General features: G+C 37.1%; 1 protein-coding gene across 5 annotated transcripts in view; it reads left to right on the top strand.

The window, feature by feature from the left end:
* The window catches only part of nalcn (sodium leak channel, non-selective), a 300,357-nt gene extending 275,628 nt beyond the window's left edge, over positions 1-24,729 (top strand). For all 5 annotated transcript variants that reach the window (XM_062975470.1, XM_062975471.1, XM_008106968.3 and 2 more), the window contains 17 exons: positions 1,157-1,263; positions 5,526-5,646; positions 5,740-5,838; positions 6,970-7,063; positions 7,366-7,472; positions 7,664-7,738; positions 8,386-8,505; positions 9,429-9,497; positions 10,122-10,270; positions 10,693-10,786; positions 12,286-12,418; positions 13,372-13,487; positions 14,797-14,954; positions 15,482-15,632; positions 16,861-17,007; positions 18,950-19,067; positions 20,663-24,729. In XM_062975470.1, coding sequence (XP_062831540.1) covers positions 1,157-1,263; positions 5,526-5,646; positions 5,740-5,838; positions 6,970-7,063; positions 7,366-7,472; positions 7,664-7,738; positions 8,386-8,505; positions 9,429-9,497; positions 10,122-10,270; positions 10,693-10,786; positions 12,286-12,418; positions 13,372-13,487; positions 14,797-14,954; positions 15,482-15,632; positions 16,861-17,007; positions 18,950-19,067; positions 20,663-20,856 — 2,052 coding nt within the window. In that variant the 3' untranslated portion in view covers positions 20,857-24,729. The remainder of the gene's footprint in view (positions 1-1,156; positions 1,264-5,525; positions 5,647-5,739; positions 5,839-6,969; positions 7,064-7,365; positions 7,473-7,663; positions 7,739-8,385; positions 8,506-9,428; positions 9,498-10,121; positions 10,271-10,692; positions 10,787-12,285; positions 12,419-13,371; positions 13,488-14,796; positions 14,955-15,481; positions 15,633-16,860; positions 17,008-18,949; positions 19,068-20,662) is intronic.
* Positions 24,730-25,118: the final 389 nt, after the last annotated feature.

Genomic DNA, 25,118 nt, shown 5'->3' on the forward strand with positions numbered 1-25,118 from the left:
GATCTGATAGTGATTGATCAACATATCAACTTGTTAAGCCTTTGAGTAGAAGGGGGGTAACTAATTAGCATATAGCTTGTTATTCTTAATTAGTTAAGTTCAAGCACTGCAAATTCCTGAACTGATAGCTAATGATGACAGCTTAGATGGCAAAAATCTTGGTGAGGAGAGAAGGAAAATGAGAAGTTGCATTTATGTCCTGAAAATTAGGAAGACATTGATAAAATGGTCAGGTCTCAATTAAAGTTCTGTTTTTAGCTCTTGGCTCCTCATTTTAAGAATGATATAGTTGTTTTTGTTTTGTTTTTTTAGTGTCAGGAGTGACTTGAAAAACTGAAATATAGATAAGATGATATAGATAAGATGGAACAGGCTTAGAGAAGGGTGGTAAGATGCTAAGAAGTATGGAGAACAAAAGATATTGAAGGAGCTGGGTATGTTCAGCTTGGTGAAGAGAATATTGATGGGTGACATTATTGCACTCTTTAAATAGCACAAGCACTATTACAGAAGTGCAGACAGATTGTTCTCTTCTGTCCAGTAGAGTAGGGCCAGGTCTAATGGTCTGAAGTTACAGGGCAATAGATTTCTAATAAACATTAAAGGGACAGTAAAAGTAGTTTGGTAATGGAAGAGAGATGGTGAGATCTCCCTCTTTAGATGTCTTCAAAAAGAAACTGAACAGCTACCTGCTGCTGTGGATGTTTTAATTGGAGATCCTGCATTGAGCAAGAAGTTGAACTTGAAGGTCCAGTAGATCCCTTCCAACTGTATGATTCTATGATTGTATTATATGGTCATTATTGCTGTAGAAGTCCAAAACACTTGGAGGGCCAGAGGTTGTACAAGTCTGCTGTAGACTGTGACCAGTATGCTCCTGCGGATCAATTAGTAGAGTATCATCATGCACAATGTTACTCTGATTGCTGCCTGCGTGGAGGGAGGTGTTCTTATTAAAAACAGCACGCTTTTTCAAGCATGTGTCATTTTTCATGTATAGGTTCCAACTTATTATGGTGTTGACATTTTAAATCAAATTAAATGTGATGTTGACATACCATTTATAATTTCATTTGCAGAACTTGTCATATGAAATATTTTGGTTTATTAGCAAATGCTATTTTCATCGGATTTCTTGTTTGTTTGTTTATGATAGGAAGATTGCCATGGCATATTCCGAATAAATGTCAGTGTTTCCAAAAATCTAAATTTAAAGCTTAGACCTGGTGAAAAAAAGCCTGGATTTTGGGTGCCACGAGTTTGGTAAGTGATATATTTTTTTATCTCTGCCTTTCTTTGGAAGAACAAATTGCCAATTTAAGCTTTGGTGTGGACACTGTAGAACCCAGCTATTTAGTGGATGACTTAAGATAATTAAAAAAGGAAAATACCTATTACAATGGCCAACACATATTTTGGTGCCTCAGATGTTAGTTCTGTTTCCTGGTATATTTGACCTGCTGGTTCCAGAAATGGCACAATTTTTCCCTTTCCTTTTTGAGATAGAGAAAACATGCCATAAACCAGTTATCATCTGCTCATCCATAGAAAATCATGATAACAGTATCTAAGAAATTAGAGCTGATGTGGTCCTTCCAATGCAAATTTCTGAATCAGCCTGCAAATAACCCCAGGAAACAGGCCTATAAACTAAGACACTAAGAAAGATATGGTTTAGTTTGGCTGTATTATAGCTCTAGTTTTCCTGTATTTTTCTCAAAATTAAAATGGAAAACACATGTAAATCTTATTTGGAGAATCTTACACAATGTACACACATAGTACCTATTTAAATGTAGCCTGCCAGTCAAGTATACTGAGCTGCTAGGGATCAATATACTCAGGAACAGAGATAAATTGCCTTACAGCTTTGTAAATCATTGGCCAGTCTAGCACAGTACTGTCAACTATGACTGAAAATCGCTCACTCAGGTGTCAGTGTCATAGACAGAACGCTCCAAGTAGAATACAACACAGTTTATTGAGGTTACAGAACTAAAAATTGCCCATAGGAAACAAAGGACTAGGCAAACACTTGTCTTCAGTGTGAAACGTAACAAAAATAACTTCGTTTGAGTCTAGATAGTTCAAAAGAATAAACCGGATTAAACAGAAGTTTAATCCGGATTAAAACAAAGGTGCTTACTTCAGCCTGGCAATTAAACAAACAAAAACTGGTTAACAAAAGGTCAAAATGAACACAAAACCCAGCAGCAGATTCCCCTCTGCTACTCAAGAGCTACAGAAGTAACTTGGGCTGTTGCTCCTCCGTGCAACGGGCAAAAACCAGGTCCAGGCACTTCAATCAGGGTAACGACGGTCAGCAGGGTCCCAATCCGGTCCGAGGTCGAAAGCCAAATGCAGACGTCTAGGTTCCACAAGTTCCACCGATAGCCACAGAAGGGTTAGTCCAGAGTCGTAGTCAGTCAGTCAGTCCAGCGTCAATCCAGAGTTGGCAATAATGTCCATCAAAAAGACGACGGAGGTCCAAGCTATCAAGATTAAACACAAGTTGCACAGGAAAAGCCCACACAGTTCCTCCCGCCGTCTATGCCCAGTGTCCTTGGTAACTTACGTATACAGCAAACGAATCACACCCGTCTTCAGGAAGTTCCCCAACAAGAGCCCAAGCGTTCGTCCAGATTACCTTGCCCAACGCAATTAGCCATTGATTCCAAACCCCATTTTGTGCCAGTTCATAACTCCTCATCGCTGTCAGCTGCTATCCTAATTCCAGGTGCCTCCTCATCATCATCCTCATCAGAACTAACACACCTTTGACTACGCCCCACAGCATCCCCAGCTGTGGATCCCGTTCCATCCCTCCAGCCCGTCCACGGGTCCGATCCTGCAACCCGCCAGTCGCCTCCCATGCTATCATTACCAGGAACACCCAAATCCTCCCTCACACGAGTCCATTCCATGTCATCCTCCTCTGAGCTAACCATCTCTTCCTCCATTCCCTCGGTAAAACCCTCGAAGGTGTCTTCGTCAGTTGGTTCTGCAAATAAGTCCCGGAGCCGCTTCCTTTCACGCTCCTCAAAAGAGTCTGACTCTCGAGGAGTCTTACGACCTCGTCTCCTAGTATCGGAGCCAGAAGGCTCAACCATAACAGTCAGGATGACAACCTTGGATTTATACACAAGCAAAGTCAGTTATGCATTAGGGCCTTACTCTATGACCTTTAGATACAGTTTTATTTAAGTATTTATTTATTTACCATATTTAGCATCCAAGAAATATTCCTCATAGTGAATAATGTCCCCACCCCTTTTTTCTTGTAATTTTTACAGCCCAATTTTAAATAACATACAGGAAATACGTTATTTTCTTAGCTTACATGCTTTTGTTAAAATACACATTTTTACACATGTCCCCCTTGCCAAAAATATGTGCAGATTTTTTTCAACTTTACTTATACATAATTTCTGAGAAGAAAAACCTGACAATTTTGTATTTCTTCCCAAAGGTGCTAAATGAAGTAAAGAAAAAAAATTAATGCAGGCTTGCAGTTACAGTCTTTCAGTCAGTTAATATAAATTCACAGACAATCTTGTTTAATAGAAATGTAATTTTCATTCCAAGTAAGTGCATATGCTTAATTCGCATAGGATATAACATGTGTTGTGAAGGTGCTTCAGAATTTGCCCAATATAATTTCCCATAGTTTGAATCCATTGCTCTGAGCCCTAAAGTCTGGAGGTGCAAAAAAAAAAAAGCTTGCTCTCTCCTAAATATGACATCATTTCAAATATATAAAGATGGCTATCATGGTATCTCTTAACCCATCTCCAGCTGTCTAAGTCTCTTCTCATTAGGCATGCCTTCCAGATCTGTCATCATCTCTGTCACCTTCCTCTGGCTACTATAGTGGAACAGGTGTTCTATTATGGTATCCAGAAGAAGGTGACCACTTAATAGTTGTCAAATGTTCCTTCCCTTGTGATTGATAGACTGATTGATTTACTTATCATAACTGAAAACTGTTTCTGCTTTTGAAAAGCCAGTGGTCTCAAATCCAATGTGATCTAGTTAAGAGTGCTGGAAAGTGGTCTAGTTAGAATGTTGGAATGGGACACCCAGGTTGATATCCCCTCTGAATCATGAAAATAATTGAGTTTAGGCAAATCACTTTCTCTCAGCTTGGCATGCTTCATGGTGCTGTTGCGAGGAAGACAGTCATATACTTATTTTGAGATCACTTGAAGAAAGGTGTGATATAAATGCATCTAATCAATGAATAAATATAATTTGCATTGGGAATCTCATCCACCAATGAATCTGACAGTTTCAACTGTGCTAGAACTGCCTTATGGTGAGCCAACAGTTTACAACAAAAGAGGCCTTATCTCATAATGCAAAGGGGGGTAAGGAATGTTTCATTCCAGACTAGTCTAGTTTTATTATGTAATCTTGCTAGATTCTTTTTTAAAAAATCATTTTTATTAAAGAATATTTTAAAAAGATTTACATCTTCTAGTTTTGCTAAAGGAAGGTATGGGGAGGGAAGGGTTTAGGTTAGTTGGGGTGGGTTAATAGGGGGTGAATGAGTGATTCTACCTTTCCGGATGTCTGAATTCAGACTCCTCCTCGAACTTTCCCTCTGACTCCCCCAAAACCTACCCTCTTACAAATCTATCTTTCAATTAGTCTTGCTAGATTCTGTCTATTTTTCATTCTTTCTACTATGGTGACTCAAAATACCATAATGTCTGCTCTGACATGCAACAGCCTTGGCCTTCCAACAGTTTTGGCACAGAACTCTCTCCAAGCCCTTATTCCTGAGATCAAATTTTAACTAGGAATACTATGAGATGAATCTATGACCATCTGCAGAGTAAGCATGTATTACACTTTCTACAATTATTATTAAACCTCTGATGCTCCTAAAGCTATTTGTGTTTTAGGTTGTTTTAGAATAGAACTACAGTGGCCTAACTACACAGCAGTAATGTTTAACTTGAAACAGAAATCATTACCAGTGCACTCCGATCCACATCTGTTCTGATGTATGTATAGGATTAATTGGCAACACTGAACTTTGTGGCATCTCTGATAGTTATTACTATATGAAGAAGAGGAACACATTTGGGTTTGCCTCCAGTTCAAAAATGCACAATGAAGCATTTGAAAAACATCTCACATATTTTGAGTGCACATTATATAGGACTAAACACTGCACAACAGCAGTAAACAATTCATAAACATTGTATTGGTTCTTAAAAGTTGGGGAACCTTATGGCACAATCTTATACAAGTCTTCCAAATAGTAAATTCATCTGCAGTTGAAAATTTTGTCTGCTTTTCCAAATGTTCAGATTAACTTTTTCTTTAAGTAGTGATATTAGAAAGAGGGAAAAATCAGAGATATAACAAATATACCTGGGGCTTTTAATACTTCTTGTATTGTGTAGGTACAGAGAGAGAACTGCTCGCATTCATTACACAGAGATCTGCCATGGTTTTCGGGATAAGTAAGGGTCTTCTCAGAACTTTTTACCCCACATTCCTATGCTGTATTACAGGGCCAATCCACGGAACTTCAACTTTGACAATGTTGGAAATGCAATGCTGGCATTATTTGAAGTCCTTTCTTTAAAGGGCTGGGTGGAAGTCAGAGATGTTATCATTCATCGTGTAGGACCAGTAAGTATAAACCTTGGCACTTATCTGATTCTCAATCCCATTTTTCATTTCTACAAAGGAATAACTTTTTATTTTTTTCATTTATTTTTGCAGATCCATGGCATCTATATTCATGTTTTTGTGTTCCTAGGCTGTATGATTGGACTAACCCTTTTCGTTGGAGTTGTCATTGCTAATTTCAATGAAAATAAGGTAACAGTATAAGCTTTCTATTTCTCTTGAAAATATATTTTATATTACATTGCATTGTTTAAATGTGGTGATGCAGATAAAATACAAGGTTGTAGTCATGGAGGTCAGGAACAATTTTTTGCCATCTTAAGCTGGTCTGGTGTCCTCCCTCTCTGGTGAAGCTCAACTCATTACTTTGAATGTGTATTCAGAAGCTTCAACCAGGGCCCTTTCTACACTGCCATATAATCCAGATTATCAAAGCAGATAATCCACATTTTTTGTTTTGAACTGGATTATATTAGTCTGCACTGCCATATAATCTAGTTCAAAGCAGATAATCTGGATTTTATATGGCAGTGTAGAATGGGCATGTGACAGCAAGGTTTCAACTGAAGCCAATTAATATATATATTATATGTGTCATTTCTCTTTGTGTTCTACAACCTCTTCACACTAGGCTAAAATCAGCATCATGCACCAATTTCAGCCCAGGTCACCCACAGAGCCAGCAAGCTCCCATCAGACACTACCAGTGTGGCTCTATGGGTGAAAAAGGATAAAGCTGACACATGCCACTGCCGGGGCAACACGAGAGGCTTATTATATGTATTGACTCTCTACTTGCCTCCAGGTCTAATTTGAAGGGATGGTATCACCTTTAAAAGTATAAATATCTTGGGATCTATCTTCTGCCTTATGAGCTTGCTTGCTATCTTAAGTCAACAGCTGAGGATGTTCTTTGCTTCCTTCTACCTTCTAAACTAAGGCAAACAAAAATAGCCAAATTATGAAATCCCGACCCCTGAGAAATTTGTTAGGCTCTCAGTGCTCAAGCAGGTTTATGACTTCTGTGGAGGCCTATGAATGCATAGTAATATATATATTGGCTTTCTGTTCTGAGTCATCCACTTGCAATGTGTATGTTGGATTAAAGAGCTTTCCCGTTTAAAGCCAGTAACATGGCCCCATTGTTCCTTTCAGTATGCAAGGGAACTATTGAATATGGCGTAAAATTTCTTAAACCAACCAATTCCTTTTGGAATAGAAAAATTACTATAGGTCCTACTCCAGACCCTTCAGTATCAAATGGATTGTATCTGTTCAGTCAATCAATAACATGCAGTTGTTTTGTGGTTCTTTTTTATTTAGGGAACAGCTTTGCTGACTGTTGACCAGAGGCGATGGGAAGATCTAAAGAGCAGACTCAAGATAGCACAACCTCTTCACCTCCCACCTCGCCCAGGTACTGAGACAATTTCACTCTGATTTACACTGAGAATTAATGTTCTTTATTCTACAGAAAGCTAGGATTCAAATTGTACTAAGATGGCTAGTAGGGGGGTATGCACCCAATAATGTGAAGATGGGCTATAAATTGTTACCCAAGAAATACTCATATTCGCTCAAAAGGTTGGACTGATTGGAAACTATATTTAAAATTGTCATAAAATATTGTCAGAAATCTAAACAAGGTTTTGTAGCATAGAGATGGAAACACAACAATTATGTGGCTGATTAAATTGCTCTTATCTGTTTTTGTTCCAGATAATGATGGATTCCGAGCGAAAATGTATGATATAACACAGCACCCATTTTTCAAGAGAACTATTGCTGTTCTTGTTCTGGCACAATCCGTGTTGTTATCTGTTAAGGTATGGCAGTGTGCACCTTGGTAAGCAGGAGATGATTCTCTCAATAGTGATGTATTTTTATAGAAACTAGTGTTCTATAAAACAAACAATGCTAGTGATTGATATATAAACAGAACAAGAAGAAGAATAAAACCCTAGAACTCTAGTAAAGCAACAAACGGTTAAAAGCACTCTCTCATCTTTTACATTAGTGGGATGATCAAGACCCAGTGACCGGTCCTTTAGCTGCAATGTCTGTTGTCTTCACTTTCATTTTTGTTCTTGAGGTAAGGAGATGCATTATTATTATTGTCTCACTGCTGTTGTTTAGCAAATAAGCTTATTTTGCTTTCTGTCACAGATGTATAAATGTTGGTGTTAGAAGGTTCAAAAATATTTTATTTTTGCATGTTTTGCATTTTTGTTTTGTTTTTGCACAAATATTTATTTACCTCTCATATGCAAAAAAAAACATTTGAGAAGCTTTCTATAACTTAGAAGCTTTACCTTTTAATCAAAATATTACGTAGATCTGAAATAGAAACAATAATGTAAAATAATAGATTATAGGAAATGATTAGAGGCAAAGTTGAAGTATTTTGGCCACATCATGAGGAGACAGGAAAGCTTGGAAAAGATCACGATGCTGGGGAAAATAGAAGGAAAAAGGAAGAGAGGCCGACCAAGGGCGAGATGGATGGACGGTATCCTTGAAGGGACTGGGTTGACCTTGAAGGAACTGGGCGCGGCAACGGCCAACAGGGAACAATAACTAAGTTTACTTTTTTAATTTGATAGGGTTCATATTGATTTTCCAGAAATCCTCAGAACAAATACTCCTGAAATGCTACTGAATGCTAATGAATTGTGGGAAGAGCATAGAACAATACTTCACAGAAGAATTTAATAATTTCTATTTATTTATTTCTACTAGGTTACCATGAAAATTATTGCTATGTCACCAGCTGGCTTTTGGCAAAGCAGAAGAAATCGTTATGATCTCTTAGTGACATCCTTGGGTGTCATATGGGTAATCCTCCACTTTGCCATCACTGTAAGTTTCAACACATTGTATTTTTAAACTTTCAGAGCATTATCAGAGCAAACTACATGGGAGTTCCTCAGGAATCATGCAAAATGTAATCTTGGGCCCCTCAAGTCTCAGTACAGTAATTCAGAATCACATTAAATCTAAGGAGTTGAGGTAGTACAAGAATACAAAAAGGAGAAATGTTGCCATCCTGGGATTCAACTATATTAGAGTCTACCATTCCCCTAAACTGAAGAATAATAAATAAAAACAAAAAAACCCTTGTATTAACTTAAAAGCTAACAATTTTATCGCAACCTGAGCTTTTATGCATTATTACCAACTACATCAGATACATGGCTACTTCATTAGAAATGGTCAGCAATTTTCTAAGTATGGTCAATTCTATGATTGAATAAATTAGAGCTTTTAAAATATCACTGTTTTTCAGCCTCTGTGTGTGAATGAGATTTGAATAATGAAGTGGCAACTATCTTTATCTCTAGAAGTTGAACTATATATTTCAACAATTTTCAAAATTTCAGCTGTCAGATTTTTTCCCCTTTAGTTGGCAGATGCACCAACTAACATGCCTAATAATCAGCACTTATAGTAGTTGAAGCCTAAAATACCTGAAGAGGAAAAGTTTGAGAACCACTGTTTAGACAATACTTATTATAATAGTTTTATTTCTTGCCTGCCTCTCCTCACAGCTTACTAAAACATAAACAAATACATAATCATTTTGAAATACTTCATAAAATACCTCCATAAAATACGTATCAAAATACACAAAATAAAAATCAGGTATACCATGGAGTTTAAAATTCACCATTAAAACTGTACTTATAGCTTGATTATAACTTGTGTGACTGAAGTACAACTTTCCCAAGCTATTATATAAGAAGAAATACTGAAGAAAAACAACTCTTGTGTTTTTGTTCTAGAATGCCTACACATACATGATGGGAGCATGTGTCATCGTTTTCAGGTTTTTCTCCATCTGTGGAAAACATGTGAGTACAAATTAGAACATAAACACCTAGCATTTTATATTTATGTGTAAGTAAAAAGGTTAGTTCATTGCTTTGTCCATGCCATATTTTCACTGTTTTGTTTTGTTTAATTCCATGCTTTACACCTAATATGTTATGCTGTACTACAGTGAAACCAATAGCACTGTAAGCATGTGCATCCTTAGCAGCATCAGATCCTCTCATAATGCAACCAAATACTTGAATGTCTTTTTTATTCTTTATTCTTTTGAGGCCCTTCCATTTTTTGGACAAAAAAATGTGCTTTTTCTCTAACTGAAGTTTTGTTTGTTACTTTAAAGGTTACTTTTGAAATACACTCTTAGGCATTTTATAACTTGATTTTTCTAATTTGCAGGAATATTACAGGAATTTACAATTCCTTTTTTCTTGGCCTGTACAAAATAATTCATATTAATTTGAGCTTGAGTATGGAAAGTTACCCCTTATGGGTGGAGATGTTGTATTCTACAGATGCTCAAAGGAGTCAGATGCACCACTACTTTTTTAAAAAATCATCATTTGACATTTTTCAGATTATTAAAAAATGGTTAGGATATATTAGTAACTTGGATGGTTTCCCATGCTTTTCTTCTTTCTTTCCAGGTGACCTTGAAGATGCTGCTATTGACAGTGGTTGTCAGCATGTACAAGAGTTTTTTCATCATAGTAGGAATGTTCCTGCTATTGCTTTGCTATGCCTTTGCTGGTGTAGTTTTATTTGGCACCGTAAAATATGGCGAGAACATCAATAGGTATACTTCTTTTTCTAATCCACTAGAAAGTAATTGAAATTGCAATCTTACTGCCTTAAAGCAAGAATGTTATCAAGATTCCATGAAGCTGGATCGAGTGCAAGGATTTCAGAAGCTGTGTTTGTGTGTTATAGTTAAGCACATAATGAATACATGCAGTTATATATGATGCCACTCTGAGTCCATAGATAGAAATCTGTGTACTTGGAATACCTTGCCAGCCAGGGAGAATAACAGAAAGAGTACTACACAGGGGGTATAATTTATCCTCTCATTTTAAACAATTAGTCAGTACATTATGCTGTGCACGGGGCAGAGATGAAAGGATGGAAAAAGGCTTGGTGCGCTGAAGTTTTATGCCAAATTTCCTTTTTGAAGCATTGAATGAGCATTTGGTTGTTGTTGTTGTTTATTTAAAACAGGCATGCCAACTTTTCATCAGCTGGTAAGGCCATTACTGTACTCTTCCGAATTGTCACTGGCGAAGATTGGAACAAGATAATGCATGACTGCATGGTAAAGTAACCAGAATTATAAAATTAACACAAACACTGGGCCACTCCACATCTAATATTCTGGCTATCACATTGCTTTGATGTCAGTGTGCTTTTAAGAAAGCGTACTACCCTTCCTACAAACTACATGTGTTCTGTTTCTTGAGTAAGTTGCAAGAGAGGTATGCCCTTCAGATATTACTGGATTGAAGCTCTAGTCAACTATATAATTCTCTCCTTTGCATTACTGCAGCTTGATGCATAATGAAGCAGGCATCATTCTGCATTACTAGAGATGTGGGAGAGTGATATCATCTTTATTTGTCTTTCTGCAGAACCCAAACTAAATAGTATTGTAACCACCCCTAGCTGCTAAATGGAGAAGAACCTAGACTGCATGAGAGAGACTACATGGGTGAAGTGGAGCTGTGTCAAATGAAGCTTTACATTCTGCCAACTCACTATAGAATCTCAGCCATGGTCACTGTATACAAAACTTAATATATATGACACTGACAAGCAGCAAGCGTACCAAAGCTAAAATAAATAGTTTATTCACTCAATACATAAATAATTTGGAGATGCAACTTTCTCATAAATCCAGAGCATGGAAAAGGTTTTTTTGGAGTATATATCCCAACATAATTAGGATACTCTAAAAAGAAGTACCTTTCTCAAACTGTGCACAAGATTTTCAAAGGCGCTATAATTTAAGTCAGCCAGACAGAAAGATATTTTTAAAGGGGCTATAATTTAAGTCAGACAGACAGAAAGATACACACACTCTCTTATGTATAGGAAAAGATATATAGCTAGATAGGATATATACTAGGCTGAGAATGTATAGTTCTCTATATGATGGAGGACTACAATGTGCACTAGACCTGGCAGCAGACCCAAAGAAAAAGTGCCATGGGAGTTGGAATACAAACTATTTGAGGGCCTAGCATTGCCTACCTTGGTATATTTAATAAAATACATTTCTACTTCTTTTTTAAGTTACCTGCATATTTTCTCTCATGTTTCCTACCACAAGATCATATATAGCACTGGCTAAGCTGAACTCTGTTCTGCTATAGATACCAAACGTTCCTTCACATCAGATCTGCTAGCTAGCATTCTATTTTTGCTATGTACTTTTCTTCCCTTCCAAACTTCTTTTTTAGATACTGAAAGTATGATGGATTGGGTGAAGAACACTTAGAAGAGCAATGGGAAGATTAGTGGTAGTCAGATCAGGAGGGTTCTGTCCTCTGATCCATGATAAAAATTGAGTTCCATGTCTATGTTTTGAAATTGTTCATGGATCTGCCATTGTCCTACTGCATTTATCTCTCACTATTGTCCTCCCGTACATATCAGTGTTATGTCAACTATTGTTGTTCTTTCTGTTGTGTTAATGCCACTAATGTATTGTTTTGGCAGTTTAAAAAAAACAGAGCTTGCATGTGCATATATTAGTTTCATTACAAAATGTATCTGATTTAAAAAATAATAACAACAATTATTTTTCTTTTAAAGGTTCAGCCTCCTTTTTGTACTCCAGATAACAGTACATACTGGAAGACAGATTGTGGGAACTATGCTGGTGCTCTTATGTATTTCTGTTCATTTTATGTCATCATTGCATACATAATGTTAAATTTGCTCGTGGGTAAGTTCTAGTCAAAATATATGGCAATAGAAACTACATTCTATGTATTTATTACATATTGGATCCCTATTTAATCATATTTTGAGTAGGCCCACAAAATCCATGAAACTTAAGTTAGTCATGACTAAGGACCTCATTACATGAACTTCTGGCTCCATCCTAGGATACTTCCAGGATGGAGCCAGGACGGAACCCACCAGAGCCCATCACATGACGCAAGGCTACTTCTGTCAGGACTTTGTCCTAGAAGTGTCCTAGGACAGAGCCCAGAGAACACGCGGGGTTCCTGTCTTCTCAGTGGTTAGAAGGGGGCCAGCACAGGCATGTGATGGGGAAAGCAGCAATGTGACTGATGCAGGACACGGTGATGCCCCATGGATTCACCATGCTGCCCAGTGAATCCCCCTCCTGTCATCCACATTTTGGACCTCACTGTGATGAGGTCCATACTTAGGTCCCATTGATTTCAATGGATTAACTCTATGGGTTGCATTAATGAGGCCTTCCATATGTAATGAAACTAGTATTCTCAGCACTGGCTGTGTTGGCTACAAGAGCTAATAGCAGTTATAGTCCAACATTTCTTCAAACTCATTCATGCTTCGATTGGCATTCTTTTATTACTTGAAAAAGGCCTTAAAATATCTTCAGCATCTTCAGGTGTGTCCCCCTTTTGTGTGGGTTCTTTTGATATTTTGTGAGTGATGTACTTTCCTCCACATTTAGGTTGAAATATATTGACTTATCTTTAACATGGCTTACATATCATTAAATATAATGATATGTATTATTAGTTAGTGTTTCTATTATTTTGAAAGAAACATTAGTATGAGATTGACATATTGCTTATTTACTGTCAACTTAAATCCAAGGAGCTCTTCATTCTTGTATTGCTTTTAATGCACTCGTGGTTTACATTTTTATATGGTGTTTGATTTTTCCGTTTCCTATAGCTATAATTGTGGAAAATTTCTCACTATTTTATTCAACGGAGGAAGATCAGCTCTTAAGTTATAACGATCTTAGACATTTTCAAATTATATGGAACATGGTTGATGACAAAAGAGAGGTAAGGGGTTTTTCTGTAATTCCACAAGTTCCATTCAGTTGGTTATTAGCTGTTGGAAAGGAAAATAAATGCAGTGTTCCAAGTTCATCAAAGCAACTGTATGTGAGTTCATACAAAGAGAGGAAATTCTTATTTACTCAAATATAATGCACCATTGAATGTAATATGTACCTCAATGTTGAAGGTGCACATTACAAAAAACAGATTTGCCCTCAAATGAAACACACCCAACAGTGTAGGACACCAGGGAGGCAGGCACCATGGATGAAGTCATTTGGGAAACTATGTCCCTCATTCAGGCCAAGACTGATAAACTCACCAACCTTTCATGATTCCCAACTGACCTCATTCACAAGGCCTTCAAAAGTTTTGAAGACCTTGTGAATTAGGTCAGTTGGGAACCACATGGGACTAAGCCAAGGGGCGGATGAGAGAGCCCAGGGGCCGCCCCTTGGCTTAGTCCCAGGAATGGCTAAGTAGCAGGAATGACTAGGTTACCAGTTGGGCGCTCCTCTTTCTCTGGGTGTCACCTAGCCCTGAGGCTGCTGCCACCACTGATGGCCTCTTCATGCCCCCTCACCTCCCTATCTGGTCCCTAGAGTTCCTGGTTCTTCCGGGCTTTTTCACACAAGTGGGTTTATGCGCATGATTCTGCTGCACAATTGAATCTGATGCACACCTCAATTTTGGCAGTGTAATTTAGCCCAAAAAGGTGAGCATCAGACTTGAGTAAATATGGTAGCAGGGGTCTTTCAACATCAATTGCTTTTAGACTATGTGCACAAACAGACTGGAACTTTAAAAATTGAATTGGGCATGCAGTGACCAAAATGAAAGGATTGGATGAGCACTGCTGTATTGCTTAATTATGTGTTTAAAAACAACATTTAATAACAGGAAGCGTGGGTGCCTATTGTGATGGTCCCCATAGCTACTCCTCCCAAGAGAGTTCAAAAATACCATCACCTATCTTGATTCATATCCAGAAAAGAGTTGTTCTCCTCCCAACTCAGAGAAGCTTCTTTGCAATAGATTGCATATTCTCATTCAAGATGAAACCACTCCAGAAAAGTTTGCATCACAGCAAGGATTATTAACAAATTATTTTGCCACAAAGAAAAATCCTTTTCCTCCCAGCTACTGTAAAGAGGAGAGAGCAGAAAAATGCTGGGAATGAGGAATGATATGATGAACCCTGATAATGAAAATGTCCCTGCACATTGACCCTGTAAGCCTTGGCTACAGTCCAGCATACTGCTTAATGATCCAAATCTCTCTTCTGGGTAGTTATGCTCTAGTTTTCTCCTAGGGAGTGATTCCTACTTTCCGAATCAAGTTTTTGCTGAGGTTACTGCGTGGGAGGTTGGAAGTGGACCTGGACAAGGACAAACTTCTGTTCAAGCACATGTGCTATGAAATGGAGAGGCTGCATAATGGTGGAGATGTAACATTCCATGATGTACTAAGGTATACTTGACTTCATAATAAATGCTGCGCTTCAGCTTAAAATTACCTGGCAATAAGCTTTACATAGCAACCACACTTTACTTTGACTAGGCATACAAAAGAATTGGCTCTGAATCAATTATAGTTTCCATCCAGTATTGTAACAATATGACAAAATAGAATTGTGATATAGACATACTAAAAGGGATGGTAGACCATTTTCATTCATTTCCCTCCAAAGCTATTATTTTTCTTAATATACATTGAGGGCCAGTTCTCACTCCTATAATCATCATATAATTCCTCAACAGTCAGATGATAGCTCCCTCTAATGGGGTGACTGTAAAATTTTCTACTTCTTTTCACTATATAATTACCTGCAAATCCCAAGCTCTTAAGAGCAAAATAAGTATCTGCTATCCTACGAAAGTGTTTGGTACATCAACTATTATAATTATTTAAAAAATGAATTAGTAATAATGTCTTCCACTTCCACTTCATCCTTTTCCTTCTTCTGATGATGATAATGGTTATAATCTTTTTCTCAGCATGCTCTCCTATAGATCTGTTGACATCAGAAAAAGTCTTCAGCTAGAAGAACTGCTTGCTAGGGAACAATTGGAATACACTATAGAAGAAGAAGTGGCCAAACAGACCATCCGTATGTGGTTGAAAAAGTGCTTGAAGCGCATTAGAGCAGTAAGTTTTAACAAGGAAAAAATAGAAAATGATGAAGCATGCCACCAAGAACTGAATGCTTGACTTTGTCAAGCATTCAGTTTTTAAAACACAGAAATGTTTTAGAAGTATTAATATTTATTTCTTTATGGTTATAAATTGTGCTGTACACAATATCAAAAATATCAGTATTGCTCTCAGTACATTCACTATCTAGATTTTGACAATAATGGAGATGACAAAGCAAAGTGACTAAAGAGATTAGTGATAATAGTAATTTTGGAAAGTAGAGAATGAGAGCTGCATGACTCTAAACCAGTTTGAATGTCTCATGATATTTCAGATGAAGACCAGCCCAAACACATTTTTTACCTTGCCTTTTAATGGCACTCACTCCATAATATTCTTTTCTTCTGCTTGAATATTAAAAATTATGTTTTCTCCCACATTGGATGGGACAGATTACCTAATTATGAGAGGAGTTGGGAGTTGTTCTGGATTTTTATTCATGGAAGCTGAAAATGGGGTAGTGGTTAGAACTAAGGAGAAATGGGTTCAAACCTTCATTAAACCATAAATTCATTGGAGATCTACGTCACAAGATTGTCATGAGGATAACATTTGGGAAGGAGGCCATATTCATGTTCATGTTCAGTTCTTTGGAGGAGAGGTAAGATATAAATGTAATGAAGATAGGTTTGTCCTTCTCAAATAATACATACAGTATAATAATACTATATGTAGGTGGCACATCATAATCACAAGCTTAATATTTTCAGTTAACGTGGTAGATATTTATAATTTTAGTAAGTCACTTAGCATCTTTTTTAGAAACAATGTCATTGCATTGAAACATAAAAGCAGCATGATATGAAAGTCACAGTTGATTGTTTTCTGAGGGAGTCTTCATTATCATTTTGTTAATCTTATCTAGTGTCTAATTTAAAAATAAATGAAACCAATTTACTTTAGTAGTCTCTGAATGAGCGGACTTCTTTTAACTGCCCTGTTTCATTTAAATGTCTTTTTGGATAGTTCCATAAGGCGGTTTGAAATAAAATTCAATTGTATCTGTAGCTATATGAAAGTGAAAGCAGAAAAAAATCTATCGTTTAATGTTCTAGACTAAAGAAAATGCGTATCAAAGCAAATAGCAGTGCATCTCAAGTTTTAAAGACTTTTAAATAAAATAATAACTCTGTAAGTTTTATATTGTCTAAACATTGCATGTTAAACTGCATTTTTATAGAAACAACAACAGTCATGTAGCATCATCCACAGTCTCAGAGAGAGTCAACAACAAGAACTTAGTCGTTTCCTAAATCCACCAAGCATCGAGACAACACAACCAAGTGAAGATATGAATACTAACAACCAAGATAATACACAGCCAGAGGTATAGTTTTATAGTTCAAGATCTTATTCTCAAAATATTGATCTAAGCCTGTCATTTGGAAGGGTTAAAATAGATCTTTATAAACTGTGTGGAGGCATACAGTGTGGAAAAACACATACCTTTGCATAAAATCTGTGTAACATTCTAGAATTTGATCTATCTTTTGTCTATACATGCCCAATAAAAAGTTATCATTTTGTACTACTGCAAGGAGTTCACACAACATGCAGTACTGCAGCACTTCTTCTAGGTTTTAATCTGACACAAGAAAACCCTGGTTATTCCAGAGTTGCCAAGAAATTCCAGAGGGACCTGCAGTCACTTTTTGATGTGTGGACAGCTGGATCAGCCTGGCTTCAGGGTCATCCAGTGTGTACATCTCTTAAAAAACCACTGCTTGTTGCAAACCAAAAGAAGCTCCCTTTAGAGCCTTGTTGGTTATGTTGTTTCTACTGATCACATGGCTGGGGACTGTGTTGTGACCTCACCAGAAGTGGTGTCATTTCCAAACTTTCTGCCAAAGATTTGGCTATGATTGCAAAATGGCAGCAGGAGTCACCAGGAGGATAGGGCACTAGTGCCGATGCGTCAAATGTCCAAATGACCACCTGACTGCAAAAGAGCTTCGCAATACTCATGTAGTGTACCCTAGGCAGTAAACTACTCCTGATTATTTCATTTGGTGTAAACGCAGCCCTGAACATTATTAGCAGTGGTGTGCACTCTCCCACACACAATCTCAAGCATATTTTCAAAGGAGCAGAATCTATACCTGTTCTTCAGGTGGTACAGTGTAACAAATACCATCGGGGAAACTTGAGTTAACCAGACCCAAAATTGTTGAGATTTTTTCTTATTTTCTTCCCTGAGTTTTGTTGCACTGTTTTCTTCAATTTTTATACATCCAGTGCTCTGGAAAAGTAAAATGACCCAACAATTTATATTATACTATACTATATGATAAAGACAGTACTGTGGTTTCAATGAGATATTTGGAAACAGCCTTCAAGTAATCTCTAGAAAACTATTTTGATTACTTACACAAAGCTTACTTGAACTGGTTGTTTTCTTCCAGATGGGCACACTGTTAGTTTTGAATTCAGTAAACAATTTGCTCAAACATGTTAAGATTTGATCTGCATTCTAAAATCAGATTATATGACCCCCGGGTTTACTTATTAGGCCAACAAAAAAGGCACATCTCAGTGATAACTTTTGAAAGCAAACTTTTTCATAAAAATATGCTAAAGTGGGGTGAAAGATGGGAAATGAGGATATTAAAATCACTAGCCAATTTATCCTTAGACAATGTGAGGAAGAGCACGCAGACTGCCTCAACCTATTAACTCAATTGGCCCTGGGTCTGCTATATATAGAAGAAAAACAACTTTAACATCCAGAGGTATTTGCCGAGGCAGACGTGTCAGCTTTCTTCTCGAAGTAGCTGCTGTTTACCATAACTGTTGTAGACAAACACACATGGCTGCAATAGATTGGAGTACAAATTCATTTTTTTCCCATTTCAAACTTTTTTTATTGTTTACTGTAGACACATTACTAGAATGCAGTACCAGAAGTCTACGTCCCTCTGGCTTTCCTTCAACACTTTTCCAATACTAATGCTGCTAAAATCATTCCAGTTAGATTGGGGATGAGGAGGAAATTGGGGCTGAATAAAAAGACTTTTGTGCATTGGAATGAATCTTAAACTCCTCCTTGCATTTATTAATATAATAGCTATAGTAACTAACAATCAACAACATATAAGTCAAGAATGAAAAGGCATTTTGCTTGTTTTATCTAGGTCTAAATACTACACACTTAAAGTCTTTTTGTGGAGAGAAAAAGCAGGGTATAAATAAACATGATGATGATCATGATGATGATGTGTCAATTTATTGCATTCTCAAACTCTGTTTCTGTCTCTGCTTCCTCTATTCAGACAAGTAGTCAACAGCAGCTTCTTAGTCCAACACTTTCTGACAGAGGTGGATATCGCCAAGACTCTACTGAAGCTGGAAAACCTCAGCGAAAATTTGGACAATGGCGTTTACCATCAGGTAGGTGAAAACTGTGATCTACAAAGTGAGTGGTAATGGACCAATACTCTTATTTAACAATAAAATTCTGGAATTCTGTATCCAAAGAGAATGGTGCTGATTACAGCATTTAAAGCTGTATTGGGATCTCAATAATTTAAGGAGCACCTCTATATACGGCTACCTGAGAAATGAATAAATTGCTTTTGGCAGATGTTTTTCTTTGATGATAAAGAAAAAAATGCAATCCCAAACATAGTGAAGATCAATGTCTTTCTTTAGAATTAGTTTTGTTACACACACACATTTTCACAGCCCAGCAGAATTCTGTTGGACAGAACTGTACCCTGACAAAACCATCAATACTTTTTTACAAATGGAATTAAGATGTGTTCTATTTGAATAAAATTCCTGGAAAATAATATTTTGACAGTTTTAATCACAGATATAAATAACTATTTTAAGTTTACTGTCATACAAATGAACTGGGGACTAAATGAATGGGTCCCAAGTACAAGTGCAATAGAGGATTTGCAATCCGGTAAATTTCTGAGTTTTTTGGATTGCATGGACATAATTATCCCTGTTATTCATGCCTTAAACTTAGGCTAAGAGGGATTTCCAGTGTCGTGCTAGATACAGTGTTGATGACTTAAAGCAGCATAAATATTTTCTTGAGTGTTGTGCAAGGAAGCTTTGCTCCAGAAGAATAGTGGTAGCCAGGCAACTTCACTCTGCAACTCTACCCTTTCAGGTCCTGTTTGCCTTTGAGGGTGTGCCTTGAATGAAGGCACAAGGAGTTCCCTTCTTTTATTGTTATACAGTAGATGCGAAACATATTCCAATAGGCTGAAAAAGTGGAGTTCTACCAATAAGCAGTATGCTACTGTGACATTGCCAGGAAAGGAAAAGGAACCTCTAGTTCAGTGGTTCTCAACCTGTGGGTCCCCAGATGTTTTGGCCTTCAAGTCCCAGAAATCCTAACAGCTGGTAAACTATCTGGGATTTCTGAGAGTTGTAGACCAAAACACCTGAAGACCCACAGATTGAGAACCACTGCTCTAGTTCATGTGAAATCACCTTCACTATTACAGAGTGAGAAAGATAAGTGAGTCACGGCACAGTTCTATAGCTGAAGGCTGGGAGATAATAGAAGTGCTGTTGAACTAAAATGGGGAGGAAGCTCTGTCAGAAAGCATCTCTGTGTCTCTTGAGGATCCCCATAGGCACAAGTACACCAGCAGACATAGGCATAATTTTACTGCCATCAGTAACAAGGAAGGAATATATCAGGAACAAACAATTGTGCTAATAGCCTCCAATAAGGGATCTATAATCTATACCAACTTTGTACTGTAGTAGTGATTCCGCCTTCCCATTCATGTTGTTGGAAAAGAAACACAAAAATACAAAACAGAACTGCCAGAAAGGAGAATGGCATCTCCCTCACCCCAGCCTTCAACTTCCCACTCTTGCTAGTGAGAATTGGCAGAGCTTAGAAAGCAGCAGTTCCTGTGCCATGTATTTCCCTCATCATTGGATGGCCCCCATAGGATTGTTGAGTCTGAATCAAGCATGTTTGCAGTATTTAAAACATTTTCTATTTAATATCTTAGCTCCAAAGCCAATAAGCCATTCGGTGTCTTCAGTCAATTTACGGTTCGGCAGCCGAACAACTATGAAGTCTGTTGTGTGCAAGATGAATCCCATGTCGGATGTGGCTTCTTGTGGATCAGAAGTTAAGAAATGGTGGACAAGGCAACTAACTGTTGAGAGTGATGAGAGTGGAGAAGACCTGCTTGAGATCTGATAGATGGAACAGCTGGCAGTTAAACAATACAAGACTATTTATAACAAGACCAAGCCTTTGAACTTAGTATCCTTCAATGTGACAAGACAAAACAGCTTCTAATTATTATTGAACCTGATTCTTATGGTGATGCTGATTGATGTATTGGAAAAGAGGAAATAGGTACAATGCTTATGAAAAGCAGAGGACTTGTAGCCTCTGTCCCAAGAATCATAAGAGCAACCTGTGTCTTTCTGCAGCCTCTTTATGCCATATGCTCAAGTTGCTTTTTTAAACATTTCAGGGACCTTGAAAAGCAGTTTGATGTTTATTGCTAAAAATTGGTAAACTCCAAAGCTGCCAATCAACTGTTTTAGAACAACATGCAAGTGATAGGTAAGCACTTCGAAAAATATGGAAAAGTTATGAGAAATATACTCAGTGTGCTTTGGAGGGAAATTTGCTATGGAAGTGAAACTAATCCTAATAAAATCTTTTGATGAAATGTTGCCAATCTAAGGGGTTTCAATCATCTGGTTTATATGAGGAGTTGGAATTATGGAGCATTTCAGATTTCATTTTATTACAGCCCCCAAAGGTCTCAGCGAGATCTGATAATCGTAAAGAGTGCTGGAGATTCACCAACATCTGGGAAGCTATATGATTTCTACCCCGATTTAAACAGTCAATATTTACATGCGGTTTGTGCTACATAGGCTTTATATAATTATTCTTTTTCTTGATGTTAATTCATTGTTTTTATTCTCTGTGTTCATTCCAACACCCCACATTATCTTTTAGAAAGCTGTTTGCAGTCCATTGAGTGGGCTGGGAAAATCTTAGCCATTACTGGATAAATACAGCCAGTGTGGTAGTTTGAGCATTGGATTATGACTCTGGAGACCAGGGCACATCCCCTCTCAGCTATGCAGTCCACTGGGTGACCTTGAACCAGTCACACTTAGTCGGCATGGAGAAGACAAAAAGAGCCAAGAAAATTGGTCAAGTATTTTCTCACCATAGGTCAGAAAATACTTGAAGGCACACAACAACGATTTAACAAATACAAGACAATGTATATATTCTTAAGAAACATGTTTAAGAATTTTAATTTTATTGATTTGTATCAAATTATACATTCAGGCACTGTGTCCTTTTATGCCAGAGCAATGCATTTTTAGCCTAAAAATCCCCATCACAGAGTACAAAAACAATGCAATTCCTTTTGTCATTTTTTCCAATCTTTTGCCCTCACCAGAATGATTACTAGATGAAAGTCCTTTTTAATAAACAAATTCTGAATTTACAAATATGTATATTCCCTTTTTATAGCCAATATTGAGGGGGGTGTCAGAAAAATATTATTTTATTTCTTATTTAATTGCTAATATAAAGCCTTCCTGCATATTGACCTGGAAGATTCGCCTCTACTCATACCAGTCACATTACTGTTGGGACAGGGAATTCAGAACCGAAGCTTCGTTTTCTTCTCCCTTCCATATAAATCCTTGGACATAAATATGTTTTTGCTGAGCACAAAGGCTGTTTTGAGGATTATGGGTGACCTAGGAAGGGCCATCATGGGTGCTATCCTGAGTGTTTTCTGTGAAGTCCAACATCCTTTTAGCACCTGGAGCAGATGATCTATGTAGAGATATCGAATTTTGTGTTTGATCTTCCTTTCTGAAAATGTGCAGTTCTTGTACAAAAAGGTTTTCATCCTTTGACTAAACATTATTACAAAAAAGATTAAACAGCTTTATAATTAATTCACTGTGTAAAAATTCATCACTGTGTTATATGTTTGAAATGTATTAATCACATGATGCTGACATTTTATTTACATTATTGTTATGTTCCCTCTCCTTCCTGATAGTGATTTTTTAAATAAAAAAGAACAAATTGTATGATACAAATTATAGTTCACTTGGCAGAGAGGTCAATGCATTTGGGAAACAATGCTGTTTTAAAATTCACTTTTTCTTGATAAATATAAAGTTTGTGTAGAAATTGACGGCAAAGCAGCTCTCAGTCATCAAACAAACCTCAAAATGCACCAGGGTACCACAGAGAGATGCACTACATACATTTGCTCCAGAGAGTGAAAGATATCAAGAGCCTTAAAAGAAGACTAGAGGGAGACTTGCCCTAATGTAATGACTTCTTACAATGCCTAAATTAGAAATGAGCCATCTCAAATATAGATACCAAAAAGTATGTTGTGTGAGCCGTGTCCCCGAAAGTCAGAACAACTATATTACTGTCTGTAATTTTATATTTGCCAAATGAATTTACGGAAAAGGTTAAGAAGAGCCTCTGTTTACTACCTCTGTTTACTATCACACACATACACACACATTTCTGCTCCATAAGGACAAAATGAAAGGGTAAAGGCACCAGCAACTTGTGGTCCTTTTGGGGATGACCCCCATCCACTCTTGGACAAGGTGCCAAACCTGTGTAAACGTTCTCTTGAGTTTGCACTTAGTTCCAATTTTAAAATTAAAGTTTTCAGAAAGGTGTGACAGGATAGTACAGTGTATTGATCCCAGCAAGATATGAAACACTTTAGCTGGATCTACACTGCCCTGTATCGCAGGATCTGAGCCCAGATTATCTGCTTTGGACTGGATTATATGAGTTTACAAATGCCAGATAATCTGGAATAATCAGATACTCTGGAATCAGATGCTGGGATTTAGGGCAGTTCAAGTAGAACCATGGTGTTATAGTTGTGTAAAAGGGCCTTTGATAATGCTATGCATTCATTATTACCTTTTATTCTGCCACGAAAGAAATATTACATCCCAGAGCACAAGCAAGTAGCAGATTTGATTTAATGTATTCTAGTATCTCAAATTTCCATCAGGTTCTAACTTTATTTTGCTATAAGGCCAAAAGGAAGAAAAAACACTTTTTTCTGGCAAAACCTGAGAATGAAATCTTTGCCACAGTTGCTTAGGGGTAAGGCCCACTGAATATAGTGAAAGATACTTCTGAGTAAAACTAAAGAAGATTGTGTTGTAAGTGTAATCCTTTGGCTTCTGTTATATAAAGCAAGTTCAAACTGTGATGAATAACAACAATCATATTACTTTTAGAATACAATTACATTTAATAAGGGAGGAGGAACAGGGTTCTTGCACCTTCATACAAACAACAGTGCTTTTAGGATTTTCTATGTACTTCCCAACCTCAGCATCTTAGGGATGGGACCTTCACCACTACCATTATTTCCTATGGAAATTATGTTGCACTGTTACAACCTATCCTGGATCTTTTAGGAGACTCATCGGAAATTTCACAAATGATATGTTAAATATAAGAAATGATAACTGGAAATTGTCCATCCTCTTCAGTAGCCTTATAGACAAAAGAAAACCCCCCCAGCAACACTGAATGAGCTGGGGGTTTACTCATGCTTTTGCTTTTTAATGCAAATTTTATCTGAACCAAAAGCTGTGTTTCTGTAGACTCGGAAAGCATTTGATTCTCAAACTACTTTAAATGCTGCTGTCTTTAAGACCTTATAATATATGTGCCTGAGTGTACATTATACTGTTCAGATTTGATGTTTCAATTGGGAGAAAAGTCAAGTTCCTATCATGTTTCCTAAGTCTGTCTTCCCTGTTGTTTAAACTAGGTTGGAGCAAAAAAATGTTACTGTCAAGGACTGTCTTTTCTTCTATGTCCACTTGAGCATCACATTTTGTATAAATGAAAAAGAAAACAACAGGTGTGTTACTGGATTTATTTTAAAATGCATTCTCTTGAAATTTCAATAATGTGCTGCATTGAAAAAACTTTCCTAATTGTTACAATGGCAGGTGTTCTTTTTAAATTGGTGGCAAACATATTTTGCCATACTATATAAATAAAAACCAATTGCTTTCAGCAGTGTCTCTCCACAAAGTTTTTTTTTTTTACAGAGTGTTTGCTGTATATGAATGTACATGTTTTATGCAACTGTATTATTCTTTCAAAACTTGTTTGGCCAACTTTTATAACGCCTTTTAGCCAAATCAGTCAATAAAATGCCATAAAAAACCTAAATAGTCAGAAAAGAATGTAAGTGAATTAAAAGGTTAATGACACTCTCTTCTAAAGAGAAAGTATTCCAAAGTTTGGGTGCCAACACATAGAAGTCCTTGACCTGGATCGATTCACCTAAGTGCCTCATAGAATACATCATCAACAGAAGACTTTAATACAACAGCAAGCTCATATGGTATTGTTGGACTGAACAGTGACTCCCTGCATTCCTCATTATTGACCACTCAGGC

The sequence above is a fragment of the Anolis carolinensis genome, chromosome 3 (genome assembly GCF_035594765.1).
Source record: "Anolis carolinensis isolate JA03-04 chromosome 3, rAnoCar3.1.pri, whole genome shotgun sequence".
NCBI classification, from domain to species: Eukaryota; Metazoa; Chordata; class Lepidosauria; order Squamata; family Dactyloidae; genus Anolis; species Anolis carolinensis.